Consider the following 19,419-nt stretch of genomic DNA (forward strand, 5'->3'; position numbering starts at 1 on the left):
GTGAGGATCCTGGCCATAGGAACTTTTATTTTCCCTGTACTCCACCCCTCCAGGATTCTTGCCTCACAATCTATGCATGCTCAATCTTCCACAATGGTCCCTGTGCAAGAAAACTGGAGCACTGTAACCATATTCCACAACAGGAACAGAGGATAATGACAACATACAGATGAAAATTATGATACAGGAAACAACAAATATTATAATAATCCTCAAGCCTGAGGAGATCGATTGCCACCAAGTGGTCATTCCAGCTGTATTCAAATCAGTCCTGGTTCACTATTCACACTTTCTGTGGGAGGCCAGTAGCAGTACTGATAGGGGGCTCCACGCATACCCAACAAGCAGCAGTTTTTGCTATGGTGTGTGCCCAGTCCACAAAGACATTAGAGGAGATTAACCTTAAGGATGATAAGACACATGCTTTAATGACACTAGTGTAGGCAAATCTCGTCTATCAGGTAGGATGCATGCAAGAGAGTGGTCCTGTGATAGGACCTTGGCAGGAAGGGGGTCCTGTCCAGGTCTAGTATACCATACCTTTACCCCTCTCCTTGTGGGGGTTCCTGAAGGGTCTGTGTGTAGTGCTACTGGAGGCACATGCACTGGCCTTAAAGATAAAACAAAACTCCCCGGTAAGGTGCTCTTACCTTCCGGACATTTAGGGTACACTACCATGATCCTTGAGGGCCACTCTGCCATTACTCCTGGAATATATAGGAGGCCAGCCTCCAGGCTTTGTCCCCAAGGTGCCAGGAGGGCCAACCATCGCTTCGCTGGTCCATGTGTTGAAACATTCATGGCCATGTCCACTGAACGGAGTCTCTGGGGTTTATTGCAGTTGGTGCTGGTAGCAAGATACTATTCTGGTGGCCAAACCCTGGCTTCAGTGATTCCTCCTTGGTTTGTACTTGCAGTTGTATAAGGGAGGGAGCAATGTGTGTTAGCGTGTCTGCAGGGCTCAATGCCCCTTTCTGGGACTTTTCATTCAAACACCATAGCACTGTCCGTAAGTAGACTGACTATCCCCATAGACTATTGGTTCAGATTTTAACAAAACATCGAACCACTCTATCATGCCTGTCCCACATGCATGGGGGGATTGATTATATGGTATATGAAACTTCCACTTTATCCCTAATTGTTGTACCTATTCTGGTAGAGCAGATCCAGTAAAGTGGGTGCCTTGATCACGCTCAGTTACCTGTGGTTGGCTGTAGGCTGCAAAGAGATGCTATGCTCTAGGCCTCTTTTGTACATTCACTGGTCTGCACAATGCACAGGAAAAACAACCAGAAGTCCAGTAGCTGTGTCTTCACAAGTCATGATGTATTGATGCCCTTCTGACATGGGCAGAGGCCCACTATAGTCTATCTGCCACTTGATGAGGAGTATCGTCCCCTTAGCTATTGTTCCAGGTTGCTGTGGGACTTGGGGTAAGTCCCTTTTAGAGCATAAAATGTACTCCTGCCAGGCTCTGCTGACTTCCTTAAAGGTCAAAGGCAGGTGCAACTGATCAGCTACAGCCCACATTGTCTTCTGCCCCACATGCAACAAACATTGATGTAACCATTGGGCCACATCAGAGGCCGGCTTTCCTTCTAGCCAATGCACCTGGGCCAGTTCATCTGTTTCATCATTTCCTGAGGATGCCAGTGGCAAATGGCCTGTCACATGATATACTGCAACTGTTTTAGTCTGATCAGAGGGCCATAAGTCTTGCCACAACTCTTGCTCCCAAAGGGGTTAGTGACCAATCATCCAGTTGGCATGGTACCATGTCAGTAGCCACTGAGTGAAGCCTCAGTAGACAGCCCAGCTGTGAGTGCAGACAGCAAGTGGGGAGGGCTGCTGGGTGGTCATGAGCCATATTGCCCACAACTCTGCCCCTTGACTGCTCTTCCCCAGCCCATCCTCCATCCATATTGTCTCTGTCTTAGGATGGACAGCTAAGGCCCTCCATTTTGGAGGCTGCCCTTGGCTGGAGCCATCTGTGTACCATGCATCTTCGGGTACGGGGGCTCTTCCCTCCCAACAAGGGCTCTCTGCTACTGATGGCTCTAAAGCAAATTCTTCCTGCCTTTCACTGGTATATGTCACTGGGCCCAATAAGCAGTGGAATTCTTCATTCAAGGGGCTACTAGAGAGGGTGCTACGCTGCTGTAGGTACGTGCCCCACTTGGCCACGCGTCTGTGCTATGCTAGGCTTTTGGGTCCAGTCTCGTACCCATGGAGCGATGGGGTAGGTGGTTATTACCTTTACTCGGCCCATTCTGGTGATGGTTTCTGTAGCCAGCAAGGTGATGTCACAGCAGCCAACTGTTACTCTGTTAAGGTGTGTTGTACCTCTGCTCCTTACCAGAGTTGTGACCAGAATCCAATAAGTTGGAAAGTTCATTCAAGCCGCTACCAGAGACCCCAGCCATAACTGTCTTTGGTCACATGGACATCCAGCTCACAGGGCCTTGATGGGTCTATCACACTCAAGGCCTGCCAGGCTTTGACTGCCTGTTTTGCAGCTGTAAATGCAGACACACACGTCTCATCCCAGTCCCACCTGACACCCTTTGATACCAAATGGTATAGGGGCTTCAGAATTTGTGCCAAGTGTGTGAAAACACCCTCCAGTAGCCTTAAAGACCCCAAACTCTTATAATAATGCCACACTTTTAGGGATAGGAAAGGCCTGGACTGTATCAATGACTGCTTCTGGGATAACTTTAGTTTTACCCAACCAGAGAACTCTCAGGAATTTGACTGAAAAACAAGGTCCCTGAACCTTGGTGCTATTCACAGCCCAGCCTTTCTCCTGTAGATGTTGCAGCAGTCTAGGAGCTGCACCTTCTAGATCTGAAAGAGAATCAGACGTGAGCATATCATCAATATAATGGTACAGCCACACCATTGGCAGTTTCTCCCATGTAGCCAAGTCCTGGGCTACAAGTCCGTGACAAATGGTGGGGCTGTGGAGGTGTCCCTGTGGAAGGACAGTGAAAGTCCATTGCCATCCCTCCGAATTGAAAGCAAACTGTTCCAGATTTTCCTGGTCTATGTCAATGGAAAAGAAGGCATTAGCAAGATCCACAACATAATGGAATGTCCCTAGTTCATGGCTGAGGGTGTCTATGAGGCCTGTCATAGAGGGGACAGCAGCATGCAGAAGGGGTATGACTTTATTCAGTTCTGTGCAATCCACAGTCATATGCCAGGAGCTGTCTGGCTTTTTTACTGGCCACACTGGGGAATTGAAAGGGCTATGGGTGGGCTTTATAATATGAAGGGGTACATTCTTCTCCTTCATGAAGGGGTACATTCTTCTCCTTCATGGCCTTTACCTCTTCCACGAGGCCGCACAGTGACTCCATCGCATTCTCCGACAAATGTTTCACTTCCTCCACATCACCTTGCAGCCTGCGTTCTTGTGTCGCCATTATGTCCTTTACCATCTCCATAACACCTCGCAGCGATGCCATCTCAATCATCAATGAATTTTTTTCTTTGTGACCTTTACCTCTTCTTGTGCTTCTTGCAGGAGTGTGTTCTTCTTTGTGGCCCTTATTAACACTGTGAGGAATAGCCAACCCACAGTTCCTGCCACCTTGCAGGCACTCTGTTTCTTTAAGGAATTCCCTGTTTTGCAGAGTGCTTCTTCTACTGTCTCAGGTGTCACCTTCACCTCCTGCCAGTCCTGGTGAGGGGCCCAATCCTCTAGGAGACAAGCAACCTTGGACCACATACATATCAGAAGTACCCGAGTGTCTCCCCATCCATAGGGGCTGCCCGCTGAAGTAACCCTCCCACGAAGGCAGCTTATTCCATTTTTTTTTTTGGTTTGCAGTGAATCTGTTGAATATACCAATTGTCCCTCCTGTAATCCCTGGGCAAGTTCCCTCTGGATTCAGTGAGACCAAATAAGAACAATGAGACAAGCTTTATTCTCAGGGTGGCAGGTCGAGTGCTGGAATCACATCTGCCTCTGGGGCAGCCTGCATGCAGCAAGCCCATCTCCATTTCTGCCTCTGGGGAGAGCTCTTTATATAGTAACACCGAAAATAATGTCTCATTGCCAATGGGTGTGCAGACATTAGCCTAGCAGTAGGCCAATTACATCATCAAGGAGTTTAGGGTCAGGTAAGGATCCTGGCCATAGGAACTTTTATTTTCTCTACAGTCCCACTCTGTGAGTTTGGAACAGGGATTTGTCAGAACTTGACTCATTATGCTATCTTGACAGAGATACAGTTCTAAGCTTTTAACAGAAAATCTTATATAGTAGGGTTGGGGATTCTGGAAGGGCATTTAGGGAGGATCAGTGGAGACCTTTGCAACTCCTTTCCTATACCTCTCTTCAAAATCCTGTGAAGAAAGGAAGGAAAGATGGTGGACAGCACAGTCCAGTCATGTCTTTTGTCATCTAATTCTCAACTTGAGGAAAAAAACATGCACACTCCTCTTCAGCTGCTGTGTGAACTTGATACCAGAACTTTGATTTAACAGTGTACCTTGCCTACCTACTTTTAGATAAATCATACTTTTCAATTATTTTATTTGGCAGACAGGGAAATCATTCTTTCAGTGAAGTAATGAATAATAAACTTTTGCTTCAAATATGCAAGAAGTTATCAAAATTCATTGAGACTAATTTAAGATTTTGGTTTTATTTTCCAGTTTTATTGAGACCTATTTGATATACAGTACTGTATAAGTTTAGATGTACAGCATAATGATTTGACTTACATATATTATAATTGAAATGATTATCATAATGGATTTTTATGTTTCTTAATATATATACCTGAAGTTAATAACTAGAGACTTTTTTTGTCTTTCTCCATAAATATTAGTTATAGATTATGGGTATTTTATATACATATTATATCAATAAATTACATTTTTTTGGTTTAGTTTTGATACTACATTTCTAGAATTCTATAAATTTTAGTTCTTTTTTGTTGTGATGTAGTGTATATTGCCTCTTGGAATATAGAAATCACCTAAAATGTGAATTGAAAAAGGTAGTGAAAAATGCCTATACACATATTAAAGATTAAAACAATGGCTGAGTCCAGTGAAAGGAAGTGATCTTATGAATTAGTAATGAAGGTGCATTTGCAGGTTATTGTCTTACTGGGGTCTGAGTTTTAACAGCTGCTGGTAGTTTAAACTAATAGAAGTCTGAATAGCCCATAATAATCTGAGTATTCATTCTGTTTATAGATTGTTTCTTAATAGAAACAGTGAATAGCATTGCCTATCTTAAATTACCTCAAAGGGTGGTTATAAAAGTAAAATAAGATAAGGTAAGTAAATATGTTTTTAAGCATGAAAGGTGCTCTGACTCTCTGCGTGTTACATAAAATTATAAAATTATGTATTAATTTTATGGAGTAGTAGTTTTAGGAGTTTGAAACTTTATTTAGATCTCATGCATACAATTTGTGAGAATTTTTTAAAATATTGAACTGAAAAAGTTAAATTTGTGTTATAAACATATGGTATTGTAAATAAGAGTATTTAAGTTTAATAGGGGGCCAAGTATTTTAGGAGCAGATGTTATCATATAAACAGTGAATGCTTTAATTATATGTCATTTTTATGTATTATTTAATCAAGCACAAGGTCCTTTGCTGGTTATATACTAGGGACACTTTGTTCATTAACTTGTTTTCACTCTATGTGCTTGAAGACAAACTATGTTCCTAAGACACTCCTAAAACTTAAATATTCTTTGACCTTTCTCCAATTAGCTGGAAGGAGGGGATTTTCATATAATCATAGCTCTTATTAGTTTTTAGACTAATCCAACTAAAGAATACAAAGGACACCAGTCATATTTTGTTTGTAAGCAACATAACTATATTTTGGATAACAGCTTTTAAATATATGTCTGAAACACCACATTGAATGTAGCCATGTTATTTTACTCATTTAAAAAATTATCTTAATAATCACATATTGATTTTTTTCCCTTTAGTTATTGAAAATGGGAAAATATGAGACAAATGGAATTTGAGTGCCTCTCATTTATTTTGCACAGTACTAGATATTTTGGTGAGATAAAACAAATTTCCAAAACCCTGTCCTTGAAGATCTTAACAATATTAAAAGTAGAATAAAAAGTAATTTAAAAAATCATCAAAAACCAATACAAGCAATGTAAAGAAATGCCAAATTAGAATGTGATAAAATTAATGTTCTATAAGGAAAAGAGTGAAAGTTTTCAATATAATGTGTCTGAAAGAAGTGTGCTTGCATTTTAAAATGTTGGAAGAAATCAGATTTGATTACAAACTTTTTACTAGGTTTTGAACCAAGCCCATCTCAGCCTTAGGTTTGCTGACCTGCTGTTCCACTAAGGAATCACCAGCAGCCTTGCGGGGTACAGTGTATGAGTAACACATGCATTGTCTTCGTTTCCAGGCATACTTCCGACAGGGTGTTGCCCTGCAGTACCTCGGGCGTCATGCCGATGCCCTGGCAGCCTTTGCATCTGGATTGGCTCAGGACCCCAAGAGTCTCCAGCTTCTGGTGGGGATGGTAGAAGCTGCCATGAAATCTCCCATGAGAGGTAAATATGATAAGTGTATTTGGTCTGACACTAATCTAAAGTAGGACATTTCTAGACTTTGAAGACTTTAGACTCAGGCATTGAGAATTGATAGGTTATTGCTGAGATTAGATATTTTAGACAAAAGGAAGCTCAAAAATCACTGTCAATAGCTGACGTTAATGAGGTGGAACAGAATGATGGTAAGACCACTGGCCTGGAAGTTTGTGGACCTAGATTATATTTTTAAATTTTTTATTAACAAACTCTGTGACTATGAGTCAATGAATTAACTTCTCTGGATTTTAGGGTTATCGAAAGAAACCTTATGTGTTTTGTAGTTCTAAGATTCTGTACTTCTAAACCCCAACATCTCTAGTCGTAAGTTGATTTGTTTAGTTGGACCATTATACCCTCTAAAAATAATCAAATTAGAGCAGATTAGGCATACTGATATTTCATGTAAGGAGATATGGATCTAACTGTAGGCTGTGTGTAACATTTTTTTAGAGGAACATTAAAAGATGATGTTGAATTAAAAGGAATGAGAAACAGACAGACACTAGTTTACATGGTTTCCTCCTGTTATTATTTCTACTTAATGCCAGTTGTTATCCTGGAAACACAGTGGGCTGACAATAGCACTGTGGAGTTGGAAGAGGTCTAAGGCCCCAAACAGATCGGCTTCACTTTGAGGGACATTGATTTTTGAGGTCTGAGCTCTTAGGAAGAAGATCGGGCTGAGAGCGCACAACAGTTGTCATCTCGGCAGTGATGGAGACTCCAGGGCAGATGAATGGCAAATAGTAGACAGCTTATAATGTTCCATATTAATTAAGTTATGTCAGGCGGAACTGTATTTTTGTTTCTGTAATGGTATGGTTTTGAATGAATCTAAAAGTTTTGATGGAAGTATGCTTAGACATTTTATCTAGTTTTGAAATATTTACAGCATTAAATAGTTTTATTATACTGGCTAGTATGATACGTGGTTCAAAATACACGCTAAGTAGAAGTTTGATGAACTAATGGTGCTCAGATGGTCTCTCGGCAATTCATAGCTATAAAAAATATTTTCCTGGGAGTCGAAGATTCCATGTTTTAGAAAAAAAGAAGTGGTAAGAAACGTCTCTTCGTGCAATTTTATAACCCCATACAAAGCGGAGTCTTTGCTGCAGGAACCTAATGGTTTCTCCCACTGGGGGACCTGCTGTTAATAAACTCTGACTGAGAGCAGATGCGCTTTGGAGCTCCGGGGCCTGGGGGAGGGGGCAATGGACAACCAAAAAAATCAATCTGCCTCTCCTTTCCGTTTTTCTACTGTTTTCTCATTCTCTCCCTCTACCCCACTGCAGATAATTTACATGGAACATTTTTTACTGAGCTCGTGAAGATGCCGCATCTTTATTCTGAGGTGTCTGTGCCGCTGCCTTAGATTATGCCGTGAATGTGTTGAGATCAGCAGAATCATACTTACCATTTTGCTTTTGAAGCAATTTGTGTAGACAAATTTAAGGAAATCTTTCCTGCACTGCAAGAAACAGCTCGGTATTGCTGTTACCGTTAGGTTTTCTGTGCCATGTTTTTTCCTATCTTTTTTTTTTTTTTTAACCCCAAGGTTGTGGTTTTATTACCCTATAGGATATTAACAAATTTAGTATCTAATTCAGTAACCCCATTCTATTGTTTTTTTTAATTGAAGTATCATTGACATACAATCTTATATTAATATAAGTATACAACACAATGGTTAAGCAGTTCTTCCCTATCTTATACTGAGTGATCTAAGGCAAATCCTGGAGAAAGCTGTATCTTACAGGTGCCTGGGAGTGCTTCAGTATTTTCATCTCTTTCCTTAAGGCAATTTATCTCGTTTATTTTTAGCATTGCCTTTACCACTGTTATCTTTGTCAGGTGAGCTTTTCTTAATCAAACTTTTATACAGAGACTGTTGCTTTGCTCAGTGTTCTGTGCATCATATCACCTCTTAATGACCTTTCTTTTTGTCATGTGGTTGTAATTCGCAAAATCTGTCATCATTTGCTATCCATTTTTTATCCACTTTCTTTTAGCCTCCTGCAGTTTTCTAAGTTTCTGCCATTTAAGTAGCTGTGCAGTCTGGGTCACTTTACATATCGGTCTGATCTGATGTGTCAATTTGTTTTTGTTTTATAATCCTTGCGTGCAACAGAGAAAGCTCCCTAGGCCAGGTGCTTCTATAAGCAAAGCTCTCATGATGTGCCCAGCATTCCTCCAGTTTGGTTTTTTGGAAAAGTTTCAGTATTTCATTTTTTTAAAAAGTAGGGCCAATCTATGTTAATATACAAAGCCTTGTTCCCAAATAAATACATTGTATTTATCTACATTAAAAGTCACTTGATTTTTTAAAATATTGTTGTTGCCTGCATTGCTAACTAAATCAAGTCTGTGTTACTTTATTTTTATGGCTTCACTTAGGCTTGCCAGACAGATTATCAGTTAAACTACTTCTGAGGATATATTTCCATCTTATATATAATGTATTTTTCTTAAATCATTAATGAAAATATAAAAATAAGTATAAATGTAAAATGGTACTGTCCTTTTTGTGACCCAGGTTATCCTTTTACTATTTTCCTGTTTCTCCTTTCTCATCTTTCAGCAGTTTCAGTCCATTGTATCTTATAAAAGTTTATGCAGATTTGGATGGTGCAGCATAGCACTACAGACAACCACAGATTTAATACTCTAATTACAGCGTGAGATTGAGTTTACCTTGATTTGTTCCTCTGAAGATACCAGGGCTGCTTCTTGCTGCGGGTTCTCTTGTGTGTATTTTCCCTCCTCCTGTTAATTTGGTAATCTAAAGACTATTCCATTCACGGGCTGTCACCTGCCCTGGTGTTTCTGCCAGCTCCGGAGGATGCAGGGAAGCTGGTTTATGGAGTCCCGGTGGAAAATGACTGTCGAACATACAAGCTTTTCTCTCAGGGTCGTGTGGGGACTCACCTTTTATTTGCGTAATTGTCTACGCATGGTGAGCACCCTTTCGCTCTCATTCTTTTAGGTAGCAGTCACTTTTCATAGGAGGCCTGTTTCTGAAATGTGATGTGAAAGAAATACACTCTTCTGCCCCGAAAGGCTGGAATCTAGTTCTCATGCTGCTGTTCGCTATTCCATTGACCGAGCAGCGCGGCTTCCTCTTTCAACACCTCGGTCCTTACCTGGAAAGGAAGTGATAATATCTACCTCTTGATGCTGCTCTGGGAGTCGAGCAGCACGGGAAGGTGAAGGCAGGGCGTCTTCCCCTGTCCAGCGGGGTGCCACGCTCAGAAAGGAAGGAGGGCACGGGGCGCCGGGATTCGTGCGCCGCTGTCCGGCAGGCCCATGGGCGGGTGCGGGAAGCATGTCTCGGGAGCACAGGGACCTCTTGCTGAGCGCTCCCTGCGGAGGGCCTCGGGGGCAGGAGGAGCTGTATTTCTCCTGAGTGTTGGTGTAGTTTTGTCTAAAGGGGCTGGGAGTTCTTCATCCTTTGCTTGGTTCTCTGTGCAGTATGGAGCCCAGTGTCCTGGCCTCCTGTAAGACGTGCGCCAGGGCTTCCGGTCTGCGTGCCCGTGTGCATGGTGTTGTCTTATCCTTACTTTCTACTTACCCTGACTTCTGTGTTTTCTACCTAATTTCTAGAATTCCTAGAAGGCTGTTGAATCCTTTTGGAGTGAAGTAGAATATAAATAAATACACAACCCCAAGAAATGTGAAGTGGCTTAGACAAAGTGCTGAACAGTTTATATCATTTTTTTATTTTAATTTTTTTTTTTTTGAGGAGGGTTGTTTTCCTTTTAGTATGAGCCAAAATGGTGGTAAAATATACATGACAGAAATTGACTATTTTAACTATCTGTTGTTATACAATTCAGTGGCACTGAGTTTGTGCAGCCATTTCCACCAGAACTGTTTCATCTTTCCAGACTGACACTCTGTACCCATTAAGCAGTAACTCTCATTTGCCCTCCCCTCTGCCCCTAGCAACTAACATGCTATTTTCTGTCCCTGTGAGTTTGACTACTGTAGGTGCCTCTTATAAGTGGAATCATACAATATTTATCCCTTGTGACAAGCCCAGTGGTTTTTAGTTTCCTCAGTACTGTATTTCAGTGATGTATCCAAAAGTAATTGAATAAGTGGAAGTGGTATCACTGGGTTTTTAGGAAGGTTGACATGTTTTTAGTCATGTTTGCTAGGGAAATATAAGACTAACTTGGAAGGCTCTGGAATGTCTTCATATTGCCTTAGATTGAAGTCTGTGAAAAGAATAGTTACCTTGAAGGTGATCTTAGGAGACAGACAGTAGAGTATTATTACTTCAGGATAATGCATTGTGCCTGTTCAATGCATTTATTCCTCAAGTTCTGTAAATTTTTTTATTATAAATATGTCTGAAATTTATCCCTTGCTCTCCAACCATTTTCTCATTGCAAATACAGGACTTTGCCTCTAACTGGTTTTCCTGGCTTTTATCTCTTCCAAACCAGTCCATGCTTTGCTTTTCCTTCCAGAATGAACTTTCTAGATGTGAATCTATCATTCTATTTTGCATAATTTTGTATTTTCCTCATTGCCTACAGGAGAGCAATAAACTTCCTTCCTATAAGAGATCTTGCCCCTCTTTCATTCTAATCTCTGAGATACTCCCTAGTAAAACTGCCTGCAGGCTACATGCAGTTCCTGGAAAACACTGATTCTCGAATCTCCAATTTCTGTTCAGATGTCACTTCCTTTGGAAAGCCTTTCCAGATCTACCAGGGTAGAGTTAGCACCTTTCTCCTCTGCAGTCCCATAGCACATCTTAATGATGCTGAGAGCTCTGGATTGAAAGTTGTATCATTATATTATGTATTACTAAGAAAAGAAAAGATACTGATGATTAAATGATGACACCTCTCTTTCTTATCACTTAAATTTTTATTTTAGATAAACTGAGAGAGCTCTTTTAGGCCCATTTAGACATAAAAGTGGCAGACAATTGTGAGGCACCATTGGGTTCAGAGATATTAAATCCCAAAAGGAGAATGTTAATATGTGAATAAATGTGCATCTCAGAACTGATGAAATGCAGTATATTTCTTAGGTAAGTGTGATTATTTGTTTATTATTAGCTTCTACTACATTCCTACAAGCTCTTCAAGTGTCAGGAAATGTGACTTTTTTCCTCTTAAATTCTTAAAGCCTTTATATTTTGAAAGCACATAACTAGTGTTCAATGAATGTTGCAAAGGGTCTTTATGTTCCTGTGGGGTTGGTTTGACTTGGCTATTTCATATATTATGCATAGTTTCTAGAAAGAAAAACATCTAAACAGCTACAGGCTGCCAAAATTGTGTTCCACCTAGCCTGATAAAATCATAAAATTAGTCCCTGTGCTAACAGTGTATGTTTACTCTAGAATAGGAATTAGAATCGTAGAATAATAGAGTTGGAAAGAGTCTTAGAAATCATTTAATCCAGCCTATACATTTTTTATACCTACCACTTTTATTCATAAAGAGCATGTATACCTGCTAATCAGAGCTTCTGATTAGTGAGTGTGGATCAACGAGAAGTAATTATAGCCAAAAGCAGGAAAAATTGACATTAATTTTTTTAAATTACATAAAGTGGAATGGATTCTTTTGTGTATTTATCTGAGCACATGTGTAGATGTACACATAGGTACATATATATAAATATGCATGTGTTTATGCATGCATGTACATAAATAAATGTAGGCCTGTACATATCTATAACTTTATGGATTTATGTAACCATCATGACAATCACAATCTATACATTTGACAAAGTGAGGAGACTGAGGCTGGGTGACTTTGAAATCCTGGTCTTTTCATCCTTAGCTTAGTATTTTCTCCATTATTCCACATCAACTTCCTTCCCTACAAATATTCTGTCATCCATTCAAGCTGGCCTATCATCATCACCTATCATTCTATGTACCTATCATCTCCTGGCACCTTTGTTTAGGGGAAATCTTCTGCCTAAAATACCCTCCATTGTCAGAAAAAAAGCAAAGACTTAGGTCTAAGTACTAACCTTTCTTCAAGAAATCAAGTTATGCTTCCATGAAGATTACCCTTATAATTACTCCCTTTTCCAAACTTTTTATAACATGTACTGTGTATGAGCTTGCATTACAATATATCTTTTAATGTATTTATATTCTTCTTCCTATATACGGCAAATGGAAATTTGATCTTTTCCCTCTTGTTCCTTCAATTTCATTTTGATTTATTGAAAATGTATACACTTGAACATTTCCTTTTCTTTTGGGACTTCTCCAGGTATTGCCCGCAGTCCTCTAACTGTGGCGATGTTCTCTCTTCTTCCTCCTATTGTGTAGTTTTAGAGGCTCAATTAGATGGCTCTTGTTTTGAACTGTCTATGGTTGCTGTGGTTTAAAAAAAAAATCATCAGCTGAAGCATTGTAGCATTTTGGGCTGTCTCAGTGTTTGAACACTCCTTCCTGTGTTTTGTGATTTCCCTGTCTAATACTTCTGCCTCCTGCCTTCCACTATAAAAGCTGAAAATGTCAGATCCTAGTTTTCCCATCCTCCTTTGCTGGGACCCCACCTTTGAATCAGGAAGGATAGGACGGAGTTTGTGGTGGTGGGCAGCAAGAGTGACATCCATTTCCCAAGGGTGGTGTTCGGTAGTGGCGGAGGCAGCCCTGCAAGCTGTGGTTTTCTGTGTTTAGCCTTCACAAGAAGGCTTCTGTGGCATGATTTTAACTGTGGGCCCGGAGGCCTGGTTTTTCACCCTTCGCAGCAGCTACTCAGTGCATTTCTTTTCTACTTAACACCAGCGAAGACTGGCTTCTTTTGTGAACAACTAGGAATTTTGCCTGGTATGGTCCCAGAGCACCTGGACTTAGAGGCCTGCAGTGGCTTGACTCTGACTCAGGCTGTCTGACCTTGGGCGAATCACTTAAATACTCAGATTCTTCATTTCTAAAATGAAAGTATTTTCAAGGTCTTTTCAGCTCTAACATTCTATTATTTTTGCATCTGCTAATTGGCCAGTGGGATGCTAATGTGATCATCATTAGCTGCCAACCCCATCAGCAGGTGCCACCAAAATTGTGCTCACAGTGATTTCAGTATGGTATTGTTATTTTCTATTTTAGCAATTCCTGGGTCCTTGGGCCGGTGTTTAACCCTATTGGTTGGCTAGTGTTTACTAGTACTATGCAGTGCTTTCATCTTGACAGGTGTAAAAATGTTCTTTGTTCTCTGTTTAGAGATCTGATTGACGGAAAAAAATGCTCTAGGCACCAGTAGGTTTCGAGGTTTCCCGTGGTAATGTTGATGCAGATGAGAGCTTAGTGGAGAGTTGAGATTCGAAGTCATAAATTGTAAAAATTACATTTTAATGCAGTACGGTGGGCTGAGAGATTCAAGATTTAAAGAGACCAGCCTTTTTATAGTTTTTTTACATATGCACAGTGGAACAACTAATGTGAAATAGTTTTTCAGGAAAGCTAACAACAAATGCATTATAGGCACTGTCTCATTGTAGAGTTATAGTCATTAGCTCTGCAATTGTCTTTAAAAAGAAAGAAAAGGGAGAGTGCTGAGGAGATTAGAGGTCATCCACATTCAGACCTAGCTTCAAATGGAAAAAAATCTCCTGTGGCTTCCTGACCCCTAATCTATGTCCTTTCCAAACACCTCATGAAAATAAAATGAGATCAACATTAATTTTGTCTTCCATCTTACCTTAGGAAACTCAGATGATTTCTTTATGGTTTCATTTGTCACACAGCAAAGATTGATAATATATTTTTATTTGGTCATACTGGCCTCAGAAGCAGCAGTGGAAGCTTGGTTGCTAGTGAGGATGACAGGTATTTTGTTAGGAGAGCTTCTTTCGTTGCATCCTCTAGGGAAAAGGATGGAGTTTAATAATCAGTCATTCAGATTCAAGTTTAACAAACCTTAATTGAATGTCAGATATATTCCATTTATGTGGCAATGGCAAGTTTTTTATTGAGTGCACACATTGTGCCAATTGCTATGGAGTTACAATATTTATTTAACGGTCCTAGAGTAGTCTTCAGATTTAGCTGGGAAAATATTTTAAAACTTAATACACATGGAACAATCCTAAAATAGTTAAAGGCCAAATGGTGCAATGCGAACTATAAAAAAATGCAGGAATTTAGATATAGAGATGAATGTGGGCTGGCAGACTCGAGGAGACTATAGAATAGAGCCAGGACTTGAGGGGTGTGCTTGTAATATTTTGAGAGGGCAGTAGGACGGAGGAGGGGCTAACCATTGGGGCAAGTGGTACATCATTATCAAAGGAAGACCGGAATAGAGGAGCACACGTGGGCGAGAGTGCAGTGAAGGCAATCCCTAGACTGGGATCGGTGTAACGGGGTCCCGTGCAGAAGTGAGCAGTGAGGGTGGGGCTACATTAAAGGGTGAAGAGTTTGTCCTTGGAAGAGACCGTAGAAAGGTACGATAAACATTTGTGTGGGAGCTCATTTAAAAGACTGTTTCGTGTATCATTCTGCATTCCCGTTTTCCTTCGTTCTTCTTCAGACTCCCTCGAGCCCACTTACCAGCAGCTTCAGAAAATGAAGCTGGACAAGAGCCCCTTCGTGGTTGTCTCTGTGGTCGGGCAGGAGCTCCTGACGGCCGGCCATCACGGCGCCTCTGTGGTCGTCCTAGAAGCTGCTCTGAAGATCGGCACCTGCAGCCTCAAGCTGAGAGGTTCCGTGTTCTCCGCCCTGAGCAGCGCTCACTGGTCCCTTGGAAACACAGAGAAGAGCACTGGATACATGCAGCAGGACTTGGACGTCGCCAAGACCTTAGGTACGGCGGTGCTTCTCTCCTTTACTTCAGTGCAGGAAGGGAATAAAGAAAGCTCATTAACCTGACACAAATGAGAATAACATAAGCAGCGAAGAGTGAGTGTGTCTCTAGAATATATTCCTTTTTAGTGCCCTCAGGTCTTGAGGGCTTTTCATGTAACAAGATACCAGGGCTCCCAAAAGGCGAAGAGATGCGGATTAACATATTCATTACCTCCCCCAGAGATTTGGGCTCACAGACTTCATATCCCAAACAATAGTATTAGCGGGTGACTCTGCCATCTTAATTTTAATTTTTGCCTACAGTAGGATGTATCGACATTTTGTCGGTGTCAGAGGTGGCAATACAGTGAAGTGGTTAAGAGTGTGGACTAGGGAATAAGACTGCCAAGTTTAGAATGCCGGCTCCCCCACTCACTAGCTGCGTGGCCTACTGCAAGCTGCCAACCTCTCTGTGCTGCCGTTTCCTCATTTGTGAAATAAGTATGGGTTCTGATTGTTGTTACAGTGATTACTGAAGGGCTTGCAGGGTTGCAGTAAGAGAAGAGACATGATAAATCTATCACCAGCATACTTGTAAAGAAGCAACATATTGTGGTAGGTTTGGAGTCAAGTGACTGAATCAATAAGCTGATGTTTATTCAGAACCAAAGGTCATAAGCAGAGCAATGAGGTGATTCAAACAGCAGCTGGTTTGTGTCAGGGTCTTTAACCTCTCATTTCCAAGGCACCTATGTCCCTGACTGCACTTGTCTGTTACAACAATTGTTGTACAGAGATTTAAGATCTCGGACCATAACTTCCCACACATAGTCTTGTAGAAGAAGAAAATACTTCCCTAAAAGAAGGCAAGTGAAATCTTAGCTAGTAAATCTGTGGCTCTTAAATTAAGATGGCCATTATAGTTATAAATAATGCTGTAACTTAGAGAAATTTTATCTTTTTTTAAAATCCAATTCAGGTGACCAGACAGGAGAATGCCGAGCTCATGGGAATCTGGGCTCTGCATTCTTCTGCAAAGGGCATTACCGGGAGGCCCTCGCGAACCACAGGCATCAGTTGGTGCTCGCCATGAAGCTCAAGGATCGAGAGGTAGGGAGTTCACTGCAGCCCAAAAAAGCCTTTTTTGGAAACATGGGGTCTTTTCTGATGTTCAGATGTTTTAGGTACCTTTAAATATTGCTTTCAGAAGTTGATAATCATTACTTCTGCCTTTCATCAACAGGCAGGCATTGGATATCTCCCACACATAGGCCTTGGGATATAGAGATAAATGAGACATGGTCCCTGACTTCAGGGCCTAACAGCTTGGTCAGATGCGTTGTTCTTATATTCTTCAAATGTGCTGTGGAAGAGACATATATAAAATTAACAGGAAATGGTAGCATCCCGATGTATTCATTAAAGAAGCGCACATCATGTTTTGTTCAAGGTGGAGTGTTATTGTAAACCCTTTAGGTTGTTTCTTCAGTGGATTTTAATTCAGGTGGTAGAAGCGTAGTAAGTCTTTATTAGAGAAATGGAAGTAATATTCACAGAGACTTGCCATCCAGTAGATGCAACACGATCAGAATGTGCCTGCAGAGGGGGGAAGGGTGAGGTTTGGAGTGAGACAGACCCAGAGCTGAGTCCCTGCTCCAGTGCTTTCTGGCTCCGGGATCTTCGAGAAGTTACTACATAACTCCTCTTTGCTTCTGTTTTCTTATTCAGAAAATGACGTTTGTATTTAACCATACTGAGTTGTGATAGGGTTATAAATAATGTGTATAGAGTAGCTAGCATGGTACCTGGAATTCCCTAATGGAATGGTAGCTTTCAACATGACATTAATACGGAAGAGAAGGTTAGTAGCAGAGGCAACAATAAATTTATGAATTAATCTATGTGTTGGGAAATATATTTAGCTACGTTTACATTTCTGAACTTCTTTATGAGACATTATAGAGGCTAATTATATTATTTTAATGATTCAGCATCATCAAGTTTCTGGAACATGGCCAGGCGCTAGGGAGGAAATGGGGAAGGGAGAAGCCTGTGCTCTCGTGGCGTGCTGGCGTCCCCCTGCGGGAAGGCTGGACTTCCGCAAAGTCTGTCTCTCCATGGGTGTCAGAAAAAAGCCTTTGAAAGTTACCAAAATACACCTTAAAAGGGCAAAGGACTTCTGGTGGTTTTGTTCTTAAGGGAGTTGCCTAAACACTTTTCTCTTTGCCTATTTACTCATAGTTTATAAACAGTTCTTATAAGAGATGGTGCCTAAAGGCAGGCACCTAGAGGCAGTGTATCAGGCATTAAGAAATGAGAACCAGGTTTAAGAACTGGGAGAGCATAGTTGTCTAAATAGGGCCATTTAGTGAAGGGACAGAGAGCTATATAGGCCAAGAGCTATGCTTATTCTCTGTTTTCCTAACCTTTAGGATGTATAGATAAGTCCAGTTACTGTGTAGGATAGAAAGACTTTTAATTAGGGCACAGGGTTGTCATAGGTATTAAAAGGGAGAAGTGAAGATTTTCTGTCTCTCCTCTTTAATAGTGTCCTTTTCTATAACCTGTGTTATCTAGGTTTTATATACCTTATTATATCATCATAATCATTACTAAGAAGTCACTGGATTATGGGGATAGAAGGAACGTTGTACCAGTCCCTCCCCAAACCTTCCCGTCCTGAGTTACCACCTTCTCTCCCGCTCACCCACTTTCACTGGCCTCCTCCCCAAGCCTGGAGAATCCTCCTTATGTGGACGTGAGAGACCCTGAGAATGACTTTTTTAAACGTGTTTCCTCTGGGGATAGATACAGAATGTCCAGCTACCGTAATTAATGGTCTGTGGCCTGTTCCTTTCTAAGTTGAAAATCCCATTCATTTTCTCCTCAAAGATTCTGATTATCAAAACTTTAATAATTTTAACCGCCCTGTTCTGGATGTTCCTTTCACTCAGGCCCGCTGTGGCTGCTGGTTAGCCATAACTTGTCCACAGCCGAAACCTCACTCTGGGATGTGCTACTGTCTGGCTCCTGCTCTGTGTTGCCGAAGCATAGTTGACTGATTTCTAGGCTGACCTATGGCATTTCTCTTCTTTCTCACGGTGTGTCTCTTCTGTTGTGTTTGCCTCTGTAATTACAGAGTACCATTCATTTTCTTGAGAAATTTGATGTTATTACCATTTCTCTTAATTTTTAAGGTTGTATTTGACTGCTGCTTCTTGCCTGCCTGCCCGTAACTGGGAATTTTTATTCCCACGTCCTGAAACCAGCTACCAGTCATAAGACTGGAGTTTCAGAACTTAAAGGGATATGCAAAGTGTTTAAAGGGAACTATTGCCACAATGTGTACTTGATTTAGGTTCAATGTTTTAAGTTGACTAATCTCCTGGGATTTCATTCGGCTTAGTGGAATGTCTGCTTACGAAGTGCCTAATGTATGCAGAGCGCTGGCCTCGGGATCCAGGCAGCGGTTGTGGGGTCACTTCCCTTGAGAGGCTCACGTGCTATTTGAGACAGAGCTTTCACACAACAAAAATATTAAAACAATGCCTGAGCAATAAATGATGAATGTTCTCTTAATTGCTATCAAGATTCTGGAATTCCAGAGGAGGCAGAGATTGGTATAGACCGGAGGAAGCTTCACGAAACAGGTGGGACTCAACTTGGCCCCTGAGGGAGGTGCAGAGATTAGCGTATGGGGTTCTGAAACCGGGTCAGTATATCAGTCATGTTTGCTGAGTGATAAGACAGGTCATGCCTTTAGCAAACCATCCTGTATAGTTACAGATTCTTTAAAGGTAACATTTATCAGTTTCACCCAATTACATAAGAAATATGAAAATAACCAACTGTGAGTCTACTGTCCTGTTAATATTTTGGGTATAATCTTTTGGTCGTATATGCAATTACCATGGTTCATATCCAAACAAAAAATTGAAATCCTATTTTAATACTGTTTTATAACTTGTTTTTTTCAATATTTTTGCACATAATTTAAAAACATTTCTGCTTTTTATTAAATATTCTGAAAGTCTATGGCTTT

At 40.9% G+C, this 19,419-nt stretch overlaps 1 protein-coding gene across 3 annotated transcripts in view; it reads left to right on the forward strand.

Annotated features, from left to right (window-relative positions):
• The window catches only part of TTC28 (tetratricopeptide repeat domain 28), a 625,746-nt gene that overhangs the window by 328,858 nt on the left and 277,469 nt on the right, over positions 1–19,419 (forward strand). For all 3 annotated transcript variants that reach the window (XM_036908924.2, XM_036908925.2, XM_036908926.2), the window contains 3 exons: positions 6,421–6,568; positions 15,124–15,396; positions 16,357–16,487. In XM_036908924.2, the coding sequence (XP_036764819.2) occupies positions 6,421–6,568; positions 15,124–15,396; positions 16,357–16,487 (552 nt within the window). The remainder of the gene's footprint in view (positions 1–6,420; positions 6,569–15,123; positions 15,397–16,356; positions 16,488–19,419) is intronic.

The sequence above is a fragment of the Manis pentadactyla genome, chromosome 14, assembly GCF_030020395.1.
Source record: "Manis pentadactyla isolate mManPen7 chromosome 14, mManPen7.hap1, whole genome shotgun sequence".
Lineage (NCBI taxonomy): Eukaryota > Metazoa > Chordata > Mammalia > Pholidota > Manidae > Manis > Manis pentadactyla.